The sequence below is a fragment of the Metopolophium dirhodum genome, chromosome 5, assembly GCF_019925205.1.
Source record: "Metopolophium dirhodum isolate CAU chromosome 5, ASM1992520v1, whole genome shotgun sequence".
In the NCBI taxonomy this organism is placed as follows: Eukaryota; Metazoa; Arthropoda; class Insecta; order Hemiptera; family Aphididae; genus Metopolophium; species Metopolophium dirhodum.
The window spans coordinates 10,127,954-10,147,487 of NC_083564.1; the positions used below are offsets into that span (position 1 = coordinate 10,127,954).

A 19,534-nucleotide genomic window follows, 5' to 3' on the forward strand; every position below is an offset into this window, starting at 1 on the left:
ATTTACCGAAAATCTAATTTATATTTTCTACAATTACGAGTATTAACAATAATACCTACGTATTCGGGTATACGTGCTGTTTAAACGAATTGTACAAACTCCGGAACAGATAATAAAGATATTAAATTATATAATGGTTGAAAATAAAAGGAAATGAAAAAAAAAATAGAGGAAATGATATAACATTTTGAACTTTCCTTTATTATGTTGGTCGTTTCTATTTTTTCTTACGTTATTTATGTAGGTAGGTATACGCTAGTAAACTATTAATATCTACAAAAGCACATTATATGTTACTCTTTATTAAATAATAATATTACTACAGTATAAACTAACATCACTTTAAATGAATAAATTAAACAGAATATTATAACACTGCACATTTCACATGTTCAAGCTTTACATAAACAGTGTATATGCACATATTTTAACAAATTTCGTTACCAATGTTTAATAATAAGATTTTACTGTTCATCTAAATAATTTTCGTAATCTGTTTAAAAGTTCATACCCTTTTTGTGAAAAGATTATCATATTATGAATAGTTGTTCGCTTGTTAATGTTTTAAACTTGTCAAAATTTGACTTACCTGTCTGACACGAGTCCTGAGAAGAAACCTCCAAAAGCAACACCCATCAAGAACATCATCTCAGCAAAGTTTTTTAATTCTTTTCTGTCACAAACTAGGTTCCACTGTAAATCCAAGTATCATAATAAATAAAAAATGCTCATTTATTTTTAATAATATAAAAATTACTTCGGAAGTGATTGTATCGCCGAATTCAGTAGTATTGAACTGCCACGAAGAACACGTTTTAAGCTCATATTGATCTGTTTTATTTTTAAGTAATTCTTTGTAACTAAATTTACCGAGTAAACTTTCGTAGTCGAAGTCACGATAATGACAAGGATCGTATACTGAAACCTATGTATGAAATAAAAATATTTATAAAATTCCGTAAGTTAGTAAAAAACAATATAGTTTAATAAAAACATTTTATCGGGTTCACCTTCACGTATATTATGTTAGGCATCTTATATGTTGTTTACAAATTATTGAAGTAGTAATATTAAAAAAGATTATTGAAAAAGTAAATCCGTTTGGTTAAAAAAACGTTATTAATTATATTAATAAAAAATATCAATCGACTGAAAACAATATTGACAAATAAAATAACAATACATTCGTCGGACATAAAATTGACACCTTGTATGGAATTATATTATATTATAATCACTTTGAAGTATTTTTATAGTTTTATTTCAACGACCATCGTAGTCAAGGATCTTAAAACTACAAACATCGCTGTTTCAACTTTCTCGCTAAAATAAAATAGTACATATATCATCTAAAACGACTAAAACGCAATACTAAGCTGTTCCAAAACTAAGTATAATTAATCCAAAATATTGTTGTAGTTTTAAATTTAAATTTAAAGAGATACCAATGTTTCGTTCTTTTTTTCCATTAACATAATTTATTTGTAGTCTTATTTTAGGTATTATTGATAAAACAAATAACAATATTATGTTTAATTTGACATTATATATGTATTTATATATATTTATAATAATCGCAATTATAAATGTATCTCGATATTACAATTTTCTTTGTAACTCACATTGCTTGTTGGTGATTCGGGGATTACACCACTTAAATTTTTCCATTCATCCACGGATATCCGGTTCAGTACACCCGGCGGCGGTGTACACCAGAAGTCCGTATCTGCCCCCTGGAACGTTAGTACGAATATGTGCCATGTACAAGGCAAATTTAACAAGGACAAAATTAAAGTAAGCATAGCTTGCCATCGGCCGAATTCGCCGATGGCCATAGAAACTGGATCTTCATGTGTCTTTTCCGTTCGTTTGTCATCTTTAAATACTCCAACATTACCTGAAACAAAAACAAATAAATGCCAAAATTATAATTTAAAAATTTCATAATAAAACTATAAAAGTAATGAAATGAAGTGACATCGTATTTTATTTTTCTTAAATTATATTTAAAAGTTTTCAATATGTATATATATATTTTTTTATTAGCTTATAATATAATATTAAAATTGCAAACATAATTGGATATTAAAACATACAAAAAAGCTGGTATGAGTACCGAAAACAATGTATAAATGATATCATTAATTTCAATTAGGCTATTAATTATAGAGTATAAAACGAATAGCATAATGTACGAATAATATTCGATGTAAAACATCAAAGTTGACAGTTGAATAATTCGTGACTTGAAACTAGTATGTACATGTTCAGTAGATTTTGAATGCGATAATTCATTCAAATAATAATCTGTAGAACCTCATACGTTTTATTGGGGAAAAAAAATGCAATGGCAATAAATAACAATATTAGTGTAGGTTGCCACATCGAATAACAAACGATCCGGATTATAATATAATATCATATAGGTAACATATTATTATATGTTTTTACAATACTTCGATCGCATTTCAAACCGCATTTATTAATTAACAGCCGGAAACAATATCATTATTAATGGTCCTTGAACGGAGTGGAATTGCCACCGAGTGTGTGGTGTGTTTGGAAAATCGTTATACATCGATAAGGGTGGGGGGCGGGGGCCTTCTGCGAATGCATAGCCGGAGGATACGGAACGAAAAGCGAATATACTTCCGCTGGCATTGCGGTATACGGTTACTGGTTAGCCGGTTAGATCCCGTTTGCACTCGTTGCACTCATTGTGCGCGCGCGGCGGCCACTGTGGCCAGACACTGTATAATATTATTGCAGATTATACGAAACCGAAGGCCGTCGTCCATTATTGCAGAACTACCCCGTGACGTAAGTATGCAAACGACCTGTCATATAACTGCTGCAGGACGTGCCTCCCCTAACGCGACAATATAACAATATGATTCGACTGTTGAGCGTATATACATGTAAATTGTATCAAAAACGTATGGAAAAACTGTATGCAGTCGAGTCTCGACAACTCGAATTTCTGCGAAGGGAATAAAAATAAATTCGACCGTGTATTCGTATACCTCAGACTCGACTCAAAAACACTTCAAGGGGGCGAGATAAAAATTCGAGGTTACCGAGCTATCGACACTCGACTGTTGTATGATATAATTATTCGTCTCAAACTACCCCACCGTGTACGGGGAGGGGGTGTGAACGGTTACCCGCGGGCACTCGGTCTGCCGCCGTCGTCGCGCGGCGGATCGTGAACGGATAAACGCGGTATTCTCCGCGGGGAAAGGCTCATCGGCGCGGCGGCGATTGTTCGTCGTTTAATAGTAATATATATAAGACATAAGTACCTATAATATAATATATTATGATATACATATTATAATAGTCGTACACATTATATTATCGCCGTGCCAAGGATATTGGCCGACGATCGTATATTACGGTGCGTATATTATACCTACGTCGTCGGATATACGATCGTCGCAGTGCGCGGGGGCATGCTATATCGCACATGCTGCATACGCAATATTATTATTATAAATTGATTACATCTCTGTCGACCTCCATACCGCGTTCGAATGTTAAAACCTATCAAACGAATCCGTTTGCCGACGCGGCACACCGCTGCTAAATAGCCGATGCCGGCCACGACGATCCGCCGTCTGTGCGCTGCGGCGGTTCCAGCGGCCCGTAGGTACAGGTATGCTATGTCGGGTACGTCAGGTATATAATAGCTGGTACCTACCGCACTCGCGGTACCCAGACGCACCTCGAATGAACATTATTGTCGTGCGCGTATCCCCTTGTCCCGTCGATATCATATTATATCATATCATTATCATTATAATGTTACATTATAACAGCTATACCTGTTATGATGGCAATAATAAAAAAATATAAAATATACCGGCAGCGTTCTCATCGTACATGGTAATAGTGGGTACCTATTGATTTTGATGTTTAGCGCTCGTACGATTATAATATCATATTACATCGACGCAGTCCATCGTTTAACAAATTTTAAACGATGAACATATAATGTTTTATACGCACTCGCGGTACCCAGACTCTTAGAATTTTAATAGACATTATCGTGCCCGTGCACCGAATCATCTGTATCATATCATTACCTATCATAATGTTACATTAGATACATTATAATGAAGATAATAATATACCGACAGAGTTCTCGTACACGATTTAGTGGTATACCTATTGATTTGATGATCGGAGCAGTGGTCGCGTATAACAATGTTACATCAACGCAGTCGATCGTTTATCAAATTTCAAACGTTGGACGTTCTTAACATTTATTACTATGTAAACGTAACCGTTGTTTTGGTTTATATTATTTTATCCGAACGTCCGTTATCAGTCATCACAGCAAAGCATTATTTTATAATATAAACAAAATTTTTAAATAGATATGCTATTAAATATAAATGCAAAATCGTCGATTATTTATTTATTTTTGCTTATTTACTTATTAGTTATTAGGTTAAAGGAAAACGTAATATTAAGTCAGAGTGAGTTTGAATTAAGAAGTTATATAATTGAAAAAAATTAAACTTAAATTATCGGTTATGACTTAAGATAGTAATGCGTACTGTGATACGGGACGTGTTTCAAACGACATTCGGGTGTTTAGAGATTCCATATTGTGTAGGTCGTCTACCTCAATCTTGCACAAATAGAAAAACAAATCTATTTTAAGGTCCTATTTTAAGTAAATTATAGAGATAGTGTCACAAACATTAAACGTAATCTACAGACACGTAACATTGTAAATTATTTTTGGCAATACTAAAATAATATGATGCCTACGTGAAAATTCGGCAAAACTACAGATAAACGTCTTATCAATAACGTAACGAGTGAATTTTTTATGGGTATCGGAGTAAAGCAAACCACCAATTCGGTGATTTTGCGTGTTTCTGCGTTGCAAGAATTTCAGTAAGTTTCTAAAGGTAATAGATATGTATATCAACCGAGTAATCTATTTGACATGCTAGGTAAACTCGATTTCTCAGTCAATTATTCTGTAATTTTTTTTTATATAATTTGACGTATCTACTAATAATACTATACAATAGCATATTTTTGAAACAATAAAATTTAGTTGTTTTCAAGCTATTAAATTCATTAAAAACGTTACCACTTGGGGCCCCCTATGGGCTACGGTTAATCGCTGGAGCGTATACCTGTTGAAAATGTATTTTAAAAAATATCACATAGTGGCTGAAACTACCCAAGCACAGTTATAATTCTAAAATAAATAACATTAAAAATATAAATAAGATAATATAATGATAAAATATGTATAGGTATTATGTCGTATGCGCAATTTTTATCAAATTACGTATCATAAAAATTGTCACTTTAATTGTGACGAGGATAATCCCATTACAGTATTCCTAAAAATAAGTGAAAATTCCGTTGCGAAAACTGTTCAGAGTCATGGCCGTTCATTTTATGTAGCTTACCAATACGTAGACCGTGAAATGTACAAGAAAAATATAATATTTGTTATCCAATTTTGGAAATTCGAAATTACCATAATATTCGATGATCAAATTACCTACGTGTTAACAAATAATTTCGATAATAATAATAATAAAAAAAAAAAAACATTAAAGCCTTATTATCTTAACCAAATTAGTAATTATACATCAGTAGATAACCTTGGCCCTCCCCTGTTTCAAATGCTGTTTTAAATTTAATTCTTAGAATTTTAGAAGAAAATGCAAATTTATTTTATTAATAAATACATCTATGTCGAAAATATTTAAATTAAGAATATCTTACTGTTGTGGTGTTAACTGTATACTCTATCGATGATTTAAATATCGTTATTACTCATAAATAATTTAAATACCTATAGTAATCATTATGTTTATCTTTTTCGGTCTATAATTAGTAAAAATACGATAAAGCTACGACGCCACGTGTCTTCAAAGTTATTATTAATCAGACTTAATTGTTAGTTGAAATTTATAAATCGTGACTTAATATATTATTATATACCAACAGTTATGAATAATTTCAAGTGAAATATAATATTTTTATCTCTAAAATCATGTTGTGGCTGAATAAAAATGTTTAATGAATAAAAAAATTGGAAGTTTAAATATAAATCCCCAACAAGCATATATATATTTTTCATATATTAATTTTTTCAAGTACTTTTAGACTAGGTTTTAGTATTTAAATGTATTGTATTCTAACGAAATTTCTCGTTCGACATTGAACTGTCTAATTAAACAACAGTTTTTACCTATATAAACGATACTAAAATGTTTTGAAATATATATCCAAAATGTTATTATTTGTGTGTGTAGCTATCTAGTAAAATAAACATGATTTTCAAACAAATATAAAGGTATAAACTGGTGATATTTTACCCAATTCATATAATTGAAAATGTACTTTCATATTTTAGATAAAGCATATATTTTAAAAATAAGATGTATAAAATGAAGAATTTATAAACATAATATAGACCGACTAGATAGACATTTTCCGACGAAAATGTCAATGAATACGTTGAGGTTGACGTTAGAAACCGACGGCGGCGGTGACGATGACGACGACGTTCTCTTTGAGTTTGTTTAGGGTTTTACTTTCGTTTGTATACAACACAGCGAACGAGTAAAATATTATTCGAGAAAATTCAACAAAGCTTCCCACAAAAATAAATTCGCATGAATAACCTACTCATATAAGAGCAGCTATTCGATACCGTTTGAATGCACTTTCTGCTGCAGCAGAGTGGTATTATGCCAAATTGTCAGCACGACTTTCCGGCAAGCCCTTAATTGTACGTTGTCAACTCGCAGCCATAATAATATTACTATCTGTGCAAGTTGTTTTCGACTTAAACATGACCCTAACTGTTTATGGTTTTGACGTTTTATAAGTTTGGCACGCACACACCATGATATGTACACACAGATTCTGTATCGTATGTTTGACGGTAAACGTTTAACGTGCTGCGATAACACGCAACGGGTCGTTTATAGATTTACTAATACCAATGCGAAACTGTTAAATTGTCGCGAAATCGTAGCGTGGAAGTGCTAAAAAAATAATCAAAAAAAAAAAAAAAAGTCCAGTATAGGTCACCGTTTCGTTATATTATTGTCGTCCTAGTCTATTATTGGCGTTAACTGTTATATCCGCGTAGTTTAAAAGACGTTAAACGACGCGAATTCTGAACGAACGTAATAATTCCGGATTTCAATTGGCGCAGTAGAGATTAAAATATATTATACATAGGTATTAATGTACGGCGTTCGTGTTATAATACAATATTATGTTATTATGTATATATTTATATTAAACGCTAAACCGCGCGCGGGACTATCGTATGGACAATGCCGAGCAGAGACCGTCTTCGTCGTGCAAACAATACGCCGAGGCTGTCAACCCATTGAAACAAAACCCACGATCCGTTCATTAAGCAAAATTAATACTTTCTATTGTACAGTATTGTTGTTGAACATATTTCAATGTCAACGAGCAACATTCAATTGGGAAGGGGGGGGGCTGCTTTTCACCACAAAGGTGATTTTCATAGAATTTAGATTGTATTTCTTTTTTACACCTATTATATGTAGGTAGAAGATATATTTAAGAAAAATTATAATAATTTTTTAAATATATGTTTTCTCTTTCTTTTAGTTTAGAAGTAAACAATAACTTATCGTAGACTTGAGTCTTTTTTCAGCTGATGTTTAAAGAATGAAACGCGGGTGTTGTATTATACTAAACAATAATCAGCAACTGAAAACTTAATTTATGTGGTTTCAACTTTTAAACTGCATGGCGTGTCTATATTAATTAATGCATAATAGTTCATATTTAAATAAGAATAAAGATGCTATTTATTAAATTAAAAAAGTAATACATAATTAATTAAATATGTGACGCATATGAATAAATCTTTACTAAACATATAATTATATTTTGCTATCAATCAAAGTATTAAATGTTTAAATATATACTTATATCAATAAAAAAAAAAAAATATTTTTAATACATTTTACGAAGGATCGTTATAAATTATAATATAACAAAGGCTAACTAATAGAATAAGTTGTAACACTCTTCTTATATTATTATAAATCATTAACAATAGGTAACCTATACCTACTGTATATTTATAGCTGAATGTTTTACATTCACTAAACCAAGATTAACGTATGCGACAAGCGTAGGTAACTAGGTAATAACTAAGAAAATGTATCATTAGATATAAGGTCATTTCGAAATAAGATATCAAAATTAAATTTAACCAAAGTTAATAAACTAACATGTCAACATAAATACTGAAGCTATATAGTTATCAAATGATTCGATCGCAATTATTTATTAATAAGCCTCGTTGTAAATATTTGTTATTACTCACAGATCCGAGATTATTACGAGATTAAGTTGTTGCATTTTAAATAAAAAAACTCAAAATGTTACTTACTATTGAAATTTAAATATATATTACAAAAATATGGATCATAAATTATAATTTATTTTGATAAATTATAAAAATAAATTAACTTTGATACCTATTTAAATATTAATTTGGAAATAATATACAAACCAATCTGAAATAACTTTCGTTGTATAATAGTTATATATATGCAAATAGTTATATATTTCTGAAACATGAAACGATATTTTTTAAACAATAAACAATTTCAATTTATCTCTAAAATGCATCAATTTGTTAGTATAATATAAAATATTATACTAGAATATTAATAATGAAATGATCCATTCAGTTATTGTTTGATTATTCGTGAAGAATAAAATAACATGCATGTACCCATACTAAGCAAGTATGCGTGTACGTCAATCAAGATTGGTCGTAGATAACTACGAAAATAGTAAATGTATAATAAAATTGTATTTAAAAATACGAAGGTTTAGAAAAATTCAATTCAAAAATAAAATAATGACAGTATTAAATTTAAAAAAATATATATTACTGACTAAAAGTCTATAATTTTTTCTTGTACATATACCTACGTGTTTACCTAACTATGAGTTTAATGTGTTAAAATAAATTGCATTAAGCTCAAAAAATAAAATAAAAATAAAATATTTTTTACGTAACATATAGAACTACGAACATTTTAAATATTACGTAGGTAATATAAAGTTGTCCATAAATTACAATGCATTAAATTGTGGATGAGAAGTTAAGATAAGTTTAATTATAATGAAAAAACTAATATAATATAATCAAGCGATGAAACTTATTTGAAACATTTTCAGTCAAGGAATTTGAATTTTAAATCACTATAAATAACCATTACGATTACATAAATGTAAGTCATATAATGAGTAATGACTTATGATGCTTTCCCGTGTATCCGTGAGATACATAATTGTCCCTGTGGCCCATATAAAATATAATATACCCAAAACCGCATACATAATACACTATAACTACCTACCTAAATATTTATTGAACATATTTTTAAGATGTAATAGGTACTGAAATATAGTAAACAACTTTTTTTAATAATTTGATTTATTTATTTTGTGAGTTGTATTTGGTGTATTTCGTTGTTTTAATTTACAATACTTTATTTTAATGTTTAAGTAACCCGTCTGAGCTAAGTTACTTAATGATAATTTTGATCCGAACTGGTTAATTATGAATAATATTCTCGAAAATGTGTAATATTATAATATATCCCACGTCCATGAAATATGATAAATATTTTATAATCCATAATAAACGTTATTTATTTCATGATAAATAATATATTATATTTTCATTCATATAACATTTAAAATAGGTAATTAATTGAGAATTATTTATCAAAAATTTTAAATTATCTGAAACTTCTAAAACTGTGGTATTTAATGGTATAGGTAAATTAAATTAGAACTGAAATAAATGCAATTCCAGCTTACCTTCACAGAAGACAATTAATCCATAAGCATTACATGGATTATAGCACACGCAGTTAAAAAAATGTTAATAAATAGTAATTGAAAAATCATAAACATATATTTTAAATCTTTAATAATGTACAAGAAACCGTGGTACGTTAATTTCCGGTAACGTTACTATATAGTTATTTGCAAAATATCCGATAAGGTTCTTGAACATTGTACATTCAAAAGGGTAAAAAATATCTATAATTGGTATACCTATTAAACTGGTATTCAAAAAAGTAATTTGTGTTTAAATAGTTTCCCTACACCCAGCGACAACATCTCCTAACATACCTACTTAATTTCCCATTGTTAGCACGATATCTGATAATTTCGTAATCCAAAAACTTAATTATGATTGGTGTCGGTTTACAATATCGAATCTAGCACTAATGTGCCCACCTGGTACAATATTATGGAATCACTATAGGACGTCATCTCGTTGGAGAAATATAGTTACAATAGATATCTATATTATATTTGTAGGAATCATATGGTTCTATTTCCCTTTAAACCGGCGAAGTGATAGTTTTGATTCACGTGAAACGCTAAGAGAGTGAGAGACATTTCATTAACGATAATCAGCTATACCTAGGTATACTAAATTGTCTAGATGTAAATCAACAAAACGCCTTCGTAGTCGGAGTAACAATACACAATTATCGCGGTAGAATACGATCGGGTCGCAGGATAAAACACTTGTATATATCATTATAATATCGTATATTACACTTGGTAAACGCAAAACGCTATAAGTATATTGTATTATTAGATTTTGTTAAGTTTTAAACTGCAATCGCTATTATAAACCACATATACTATAACTATATAAACCACACGTTTCAATCCTTTGAACATTTTCATCAACGATTAAAAGTTCATAATGTAAAGCCACATCACTCGTAAAAAAAACCCGGTTTGAAATATGACTACCGTTTTTCAATGAAAATTCTGTTTAGATCATAACGTCATAGTCATCATGAGTGATATCACAACAAACCTGTTGAATATTTTTTAATTATAATGTCAAGGCGATAACAGTTTTAATGAAATTTGAGTTTAGACCTACAAAAACTACCGTAGGACGTACCTAATCATACTTGTTAGTAGTTTACTAATAAATCACAACATATTCGAGTGCATAAGATAGTAATATTATCTTTAATACAGAAGCTACAATGAATTAAACGATATGTTTACTTCCAGAAATGTTGGATAGTAGAGAGTAATACTATCGGTTCGTATATTTGCAGATTATAAAGTATAGGTAGTAAATTAAATAGCTATACTTGGAATATTTTATCAATAATTTACATTTTTGAATTCAATTCAATATTTTGTTTACCTTCAAAGATGTTTTTTTATTCAAAGTCTAATTTCATTTCTCGTTTCATTTATAAAATCATTTACATTTCCGCGTTAAAGACTGTACATACATAGTACATACATACACGCATGCATAATATATACATTTTAAAATAAAGAAAAAACAAATGCATGTTATGATATATATTATATTATTATATATGACATATCGCCGGGAACCAGTTATACGGTCGATGTGTATATCGTGGAATTACACAACGCGCGTTGAGCGTATAAAACCATTGGGTGAATTATTATCATTTATTAGTTTATTATATTATATTAAATATAATTTTATACGAATTCGCTTCGAATAATGTATCATTTTCTGCCGATTTGAAACACGACTCCACGCCGACAGATACACGACTGCGGATAGCGGGTGAGCACGTCATACGTGCGTGCAGTGCGCAGGGAGAAAAAGAAAGAATTAGTCACGTCCTTCGACTTTTGCCACCTTATGAACACTGCAGATACACATACGAGATAATATTATTATATAGAACGCGACTACGGCACAACTGTCGCGCGTGTGTGCGTACGTACAAGCCGCGGGTTCGAGGGACGAAAATGTGACAAGAGAAAAAAAAATATGTAACAAAATCGTCGGTCGGGGGTGTGCAATATACAATAAATCGCGACGGCAGTTATATGGTACGTGGTGTATTGCAGATTTGGAAAATATCGTGTCTGATAAACGTGTGTCTAGTATATGTAATAGTACTATAATATGTTATATCGGAGGCACCTAACGTATACTTTACAGCTGCTCCGAACGCGAAATGCACAGTCGTATATGCAATAAATTCACTACGTGATGACACGCAGAACAATAATAATTATACAGTAATACAAATTCACTTTCCTCGTATCGTATTGCTTACGACATATATATTTTGAAGAAACTGGTTACGGATTATTTAACACAACTATACATATAAAAAATATTATTATTATTATTATTACTGTTGTTTAAAAATGGAATGAATACCTATAGTTAGCTATTATAGGTTGAGTACCTACCTATAGGTTAATTCCTTTTTTAATTTTTCAATGTTTGAACAACGAATTACGCGTTTTTACTAATTTCCTTGTATTTGTCTCCCCGTAATTATTTAATGCGTATTTAATTGTCAAGTAATAATATTTTATATTATATAACGTCTAACTCACAATTATTAACTAAGTGTTATTATTATAATGGTCGACGATTTCGACGAACATCCGTGTTCTGCATTGTATATATAGTCACAGGCAGCAAAATATAGACACAACGTTTTGTTTTCATTTAAATTTAATTAAAAATACATCACTATTATAAACTAGGTACGTACTAATATAATTTTAACATAAAATAATATTCAACTCACACATAATAATATTATAATCACATCAATTTTCACATCTTAAGCCCAGAATATATTATTATATTATAACAATCATTGTATCTCGTATATTTTATTGTTGTCTAAATATTTATATTATATTTAATATGACGAAGCTACATAAAACGTACAGATCAATTCGATAAAGTTTATTGTTAAGAGGATGTCAGCGCACTATTGGTTTTCTCTCTCTGGCCCACGCGCAACATCGACAAAACGCATTTGCGCAAAATCGTTTTTTCCATGTTTTTAAGAAATCTTAGAGTAAAATCACCCATTACAAAAAAGATAGAGAATAATATTTTTGAGGGAATGTCATATCGATTTCTCTAAATATTGTTTCAAAACAATTTAAACATCATTTAATAATATAATATGTATAATGTAAAAATACATTATTTTATAACGATATTTTAATTCATCCACAAATAATTTTGGTATTTTATTTTTATACCAACGCTTTGATTCGATAATGTATAAACTTCTTATTTTTTAATAATAATCTCAGACACATTCGTACGTATCCATTAATTCGTATGTACCTATATCTGCAGTACTGATTTCTTAGGTATAGAAACTCTTTTTCATAAACGTATAAGACACACAAGACGTAAATTAATATTTATAAGCCACTAACATACCTACAAATACTGATTATGAAATCATACCGAATCTATCCTGCAGTATCAATACTATTTCAAATACATAAAGTATTTCCAAATTTCAATTATAATAATGTACGTGAAGATAATAATATTAGAACTATTAATAACATACCAAACGTGGAATATTATGTTGTAATCTATAGATATTACAGACAAGATTATAACAATAATATATTGGACGAGTATCAAAAACTAAGTGAATATTTTGAAGAAAAAATCACATTTCACATTTAAATTTGTATTTTAATCCATAAGTTAATAACCCTACGATTTCGGTATGGTAAAATAAATCTTCACTAATGTTTCACAATAAATTTTAACCATCCTTTTTAATCGATGTCCATTGCAATTGGATGCGGTGGAAAAGTGAAATCTCATTGCTAACGTAATAATAAGTACAAGAAAGAAGGCAAGTGGGTTAGCGGTTGCATGCTTATTTCATGTGTTAATTACGCAAGTTTGTATAGATTACTATTATTACTATCATTTTTTTTTTATTGCTCCAAAAGTGTATTTTAACAATGCGGAATAATATATTTTGTTTACAACGAAAATTGTTCGTGCTTGTACTTTATCTTGTAATCATATTATCTAACACACAAAATTAAATATTATGTTAACCGTAAGAACTAGCAAAAGTCGTTCTCGAACAATGCACCTTAGGGTATAAAGGACTAGAGTGAAGTAAGAACGTCAGGTTTAGGAACTTTACTTTTTAATAGTGTTTTTGGCTTAATGTTTAAATCGATTGTTTTCTAAATTGTAATTCGCGTGTGAATATTTCAGCAACTTATTTATTATTATTATAATAATATTAACTATAATATTAACTTCCTCATTTTACTTCGACTCCACCGTGTACATAATATATAATATAACGTTGATAAATTAATACCGTAATGAACTTCTAATTTCCTTCTAATTACAGTAATTAATCATAACGATACTGTGTTATTAAGATATGATGGACGCTAATGATATTTCGTTAAAATAAATAAGTTAAGTCGTATATTTTACTTATCTAAAATCTGCAGTATACAACTATTAGCTAAGTGAGCGACGGACGATAAATTTATTTCAAGATAAAAGTACAAATTTCGATACACACAAAATGTGCGGTAACTCATCCTGAGAACTTTTATGCGACGGATGTAGAGAAGAAAAAATCATAATATATTAACCCCGTGCATACTGAATCCACGGCGTTTTTAGTAAACCAATATAATAATATGTACTCACGTTCTACGGTATAATTCTTCGACTGTCTTCTGAATATCTTTGAAAATATCTTATCGATAACGAACGTGGGTATCACCGTCATGTCGACGCGATGATATTATATTACGAGCGATTGGTTTGATCGGCAAGTGCACACTACGTCTATACTATTATAGTGATGTAGGTTATATACTTATGTTGTGTATGCGCGTAAAAATCAACAATAATAATTAATTGTCGTGTGTGCGGCCCTATAGAACGACAACACTTTTTTTTTAAAAATAGATACCTTTTTTTTATTTATTTATCATATAGTAGGTGGGCACGCGCTGCACGAGTGGCAAAATTAAGATTATATTCTAAGACACGTTTGAATGTGACTGAATAAAGCGGCCGGCGAGTGCACCAATTATTGGCCGAGAAGAGGACATGCCGCGTGCTTTTACCGACCGCGTGGAGGGGAACAACACGTTTAAAATATAATATATTATTATTATTATTATTATTATTATTATCGCATATAGTATCGTGTAGGTACCGTGTATTTTGTGCTCCACACGTTGTACAACCGACGATGTACAATATGAACAATATAATAATAATAATAATAATAATAATAATATTATGTAATGAGTATACGTATAATAATATTATCATTATTATTATCATTATGTTCTACAACAAAAACACTGCCGTGTGCTTGCGGGCTTTCGATCCCTGGGCTCTCGTCGAGTCCTTGATGGATCCGATCTGCACGTTGGCGCACCTATATAAATAATATTACTCCGGCGTGCCCGTGTCTTGTAACAAAAAGAAACTGTTTTGAAAATTACGTCCAACCCTGTGCGATGATAATAATAATAATAATATTATTACGATATTACAATACCTATTATGTACGCGCACATCCCGGCGGCGGGTACAACGACAAAATATTTAGACTTTGTCCCCGCAAAATGTAATATTATTATTATCATTATTGAGACACTGAAAACCGTGTTAACCGTGTACGGTACGCGTACTTGAAACTAGTTTAAAACACCACGACATTATATTATTATTTATTATGCTGCTTGAACATTGTTTTATTATGTTGAGTAATAAACATATTATCAAAACATCAAACTACAGCTGATTGATGAAAAAAACCATAATTCGAATGAAAATAATAATATTAGGTACGGTTACATTAAACACCCGTGATTTGTTGTGTTGGTTGGTAACTGGTAAGCAAGTATAGGTGATACGATATTAAGCAGGTACAGGATACGAAAGTGTCAAATGATCTGGAACGTCGATATTGTTTATCTGAACTAAAAATAATGCTAAGACTATATTTTGAATTATTTATTTGATCAAAGCATGCGTAAAAAGTTAATAAAGTATTTAGTAGATATGTACTTACTGGCTGTCTGGCTAATAAGTACATTCATTTTTTTTTTTTTAGTTAGTTGTTCAACTTTGAACATGATGATGTTAATCTATATACAATTAGAATTGCTTTCATGAATAACAAAATGTTATATTTAAATGATGAAATAATAAAGCACTATTTAAACTGTATTATGGAGTGAAACAATTGTGCGCCGTCATTGTTGTGGCCTTTTTAGAGGTAAAATGAGTTCTACACATTACACAGAAAATCTAAACTGTGTTGTGTAAGGTATGAATATACAATGTATACATTGAAATATTATATATAATTTATTTATTTAATCAGTACTTCCTGTAACGTGTGTATGTACATAGGCGTGCGCACAGGGGGTGCCGGGAGTGCCTGGGCACCCCCGGACCCTTCACCAAAAACGACAAGGGCCCTAGATATTAATTAAGTGTAAATTAAATTAATGAAATTATTGACGAATTAAAAAATGTTCCTTTTAAACGTCAATTATCATTATAAGATTGTATACTATATATTGTTATGTAATATTTATTTGAATGAATAATAAAATAAAATAAATATTTTTAGTGTATTTGATATCTTTAAGACATTAATTGTCTGTATCTATAATTGTTTTAACATTATTGTGGGCCCTAAATTTAGTGTGCACCCCCGGAACCAAAAGTCTGCGCACGCCTATGTGTATGTATATAGTACATTATATTATCAACTATCATATCGATATGATTTCATTGTATAAGATATTTCTCAAAATATTTATTCATCAATTACTTTTTTTTTAGCTCATGCTATGTTTTTTAATATTTAGTTTGATATTTAAAGGGACTTTGAATACAAATATATTAATCAATTACATATATTAGTGTTCAAATAATTATAATATGTGCTAATATTAGAAATAACAATAATATTATGTTATATAATTAATTTTTGCCTTTATAGGGCTTCATGGTATAGTGCCCAATTTATATATACATTATACATGTATAATAAATTCTGACCTATTTACTTTATTTAACTGTTTTAGAAACGAAGGACATTTTTACAACTATACTGCTATAGTATATTATTTTTATTACTGTTTTAATGTATTCTTCAAGAAAATAGTGTGGGCCCAAACATATTCGTGTGGGGGCCCGTGAGTTTACAATTTAAAATTCAAATTCATTATTTTAGTTGCTACAATTAAATAAATACATATTTTTTTCTATATTTCTATAATATTATAATGTAGTATTATACTATTATGTATAATAACGTGTAGTTAAATAATACAATATAAAGCTATAAAACTTAAGCTATCAATAACGTTACTAAAATCATCATCTAATTAATGTAGCAAGTGGGTAATGCAATAATCTAAGAAATTCGCTACAGGTATGTTTATATTTTGTTCTTGTAGTAGCCAAAGTGTATTAATTTTTTATATGAATCTTGGAACTTTACTTTTGCTTTGCTTGGTTGGGACGGCCTGGCACCTATTATTCTATATCAGGCCCGGGGCCTTTACTATAGTAGTAGGACGTTTTTGATTAAGTTTTTAATTTATTATAAGTTAGTCTTCATAATATGCCCATGATAGTGGTCTTGAGAGGCATTTGATTGAAGTTGATCTATTTTGTTACAACCTAGGTAATGATTTGGTGTGTTTGTAGATGGATTGTTATGGTTTGTGTGTAAAAATGTTTTTGATTGCTTTTTGATATTTTCTTTGATTGTAGTAGTGTTTGTCTGTTTAACTAGAACAATAGAACATCATTTCTAAGAAATATTAGCTTGCCTGAAGATGTTCGTATTGCTATTGTTTGGACCTATTCGAATTGTCGCCATTGAGATTTTGTGAAGTAGGGTGCCATGCTGCGCCGGCGTAAGTGAGATAAGTAAGTGAGGCGTAAGTACATTTTCAAAATTGTTAAGGTAGAGGTATTTGGCTGTTTTTGTTGAGCACTGGGTAAGAGCATATCTCTTGTTTTCGTGACGTGTTGCTCGACGTTTATGATATGGTCCCACATACTAGGTCCTCTTGGTTCACGGCTGATGGTGATGCCTAGGTATTAAGTCTTGTTTGACCATCCAATTGCTGTCCCATCGATTTTTAATTTCGGGATTTGTGATAGTTACATTCGACCAAACATAACAGCTATTGTTTTTGAAGGATTTATATTTAAACGCCATTTCCTGAACCATTCGAATGCTAAATCTTTGGAAGAGTCAACTACGTTTAATTTCTAATAGTAACACATATAGTACATTATCGGACCGATACCTTTATAAGTATGTTGATTGTGTTAATTTTTTGTGCATGGTTGGTATATTTATGTTAGATATTTGTCTAGTACTATAATATTATTATCAGTGTTCATTTTTAAAAGTAAGATTATTTTTAATTACCTATGTAGTATGTATAATCTGTTTTTCTAGTTTTTTAATATTTAAAATGTCCCTTATTCAACTTTACCTAAAAATAAATTATTCTTGATAACATTATAAAATATTTAACCCTTTTTAAAACAAAATTAAATTAATAATAAAAAATAAGTTTCATTTAAAAAAAAAGTCTAGCATTATTTTGATATAATTGTACCATGGGGGTAGTTGTTTAGTTTTTTTTAACCAATATATGTGAGAAAGGTTGAAATTTTAGATGACTAATAAGAAATGTGAAAAAAATGTTTAATAATATAAGTCATGTAGATAAATTATGAATATTATTATGTCTTAACTAATTTTCCCTTAATTTCTATGAGCAATTAGGTAGGTTTACTCAATATTATTGAATAAGAATTATTTAAAGAATTGTTAAACATAACTAACAAATTTCAATAGGTTTTTCAAGTTTTTATTATTTTTATACTCGGAGGGTAAATTACATAATATTTTCAGTGTATAATTATGTAATAGGTACTACAATTAGACATCTAGTTTTTTTTTGCTTACTACTTTTGATTTATAATTGTTACCGTAGTTATACAAAATTTTTTTTATAAATTTCAACATAGTATAATGCTATAATTAGTAAACCATCTACATGCGTTTTATGGTTGGTTTATCCACATCAATTATAATGGAATTACTTGTACTGGTACAAAACTACTTACCTATTATTTTTTTATACTTCATCAAATGTTTTAATAATGAGATAATATATCTATATGTATTATTAAAATGGATATTCTTTGTGCACCTGCACGGTTGTTAAATAATCAGATTTATCTCGAGATATTAACATTTTATTGCAGCGCCAAACTGCAGGAAAAAAGTCGAAATTAAGTTATAGTAAAGTGTAACCTTTTTCGCTTTTCGCTATAGGCCGTGATAATAATATGTGCTTCAGCTGTGACCGCGCAGCTAGAGATCGGAAAATTCTATGCACACTGCGCAAACGATTCAGCTGATTTCTGCAGAACTGCAGCCACGGGCGGCTATATTATATTACGTTATTTTGTTGGCACCGAGTCAGCCCGACGCCGTTCGAGTACCTATAAAACGCGCTATTATAATATCGAACAAAATATATTATAATCTATATCATGATATTGCAAACGGCAGGCCCATTTGGAGCATAAAATACCGTCCTTGGCCGGTTACGCGTGTAT

At 29.9% G+C, this 19,534-nt stretch overlaps 1 protein-coding gene across 4 annotated transcripts in view; it reads right to left on the reverse strand.

Moving 5' to 3' along the window:
• Nucleotides 1-19,534, reverse strand: part of LOC132945170 (organic cation transporter protein-like) — a 62,151-nt gene that overhangs the window by 4,672 nt on the left and 37,945 nt on the right. For 3 of the 4 annotated variants that reach the window (XM_061014837.1, XM_061014838.1, XM_061014839.1), the window contains exons 3-5: nucleotides 1,623-1,897; nucleotides 758-925; nucleotides 590-693 (exon numbers count right to left, since the gene is read on the reverse strand). In XM_061014837.1, the coding sequence (XP_060870820.1) occupies nucleotides 590-693; nucleotides 758-925; nucleotides 1,623-1,897 (547 nt within the window). Of the gene's footprint in view, nucleotides 1-589; nucleotides 694-757; nucleotides 926-1,622; nucleotides 1,898-14,554; nucleotides 14,917-19,534 lie in introns of those variants that run through there. The other variant, XM_061014841.1, reaches the window with a different exon arrangement.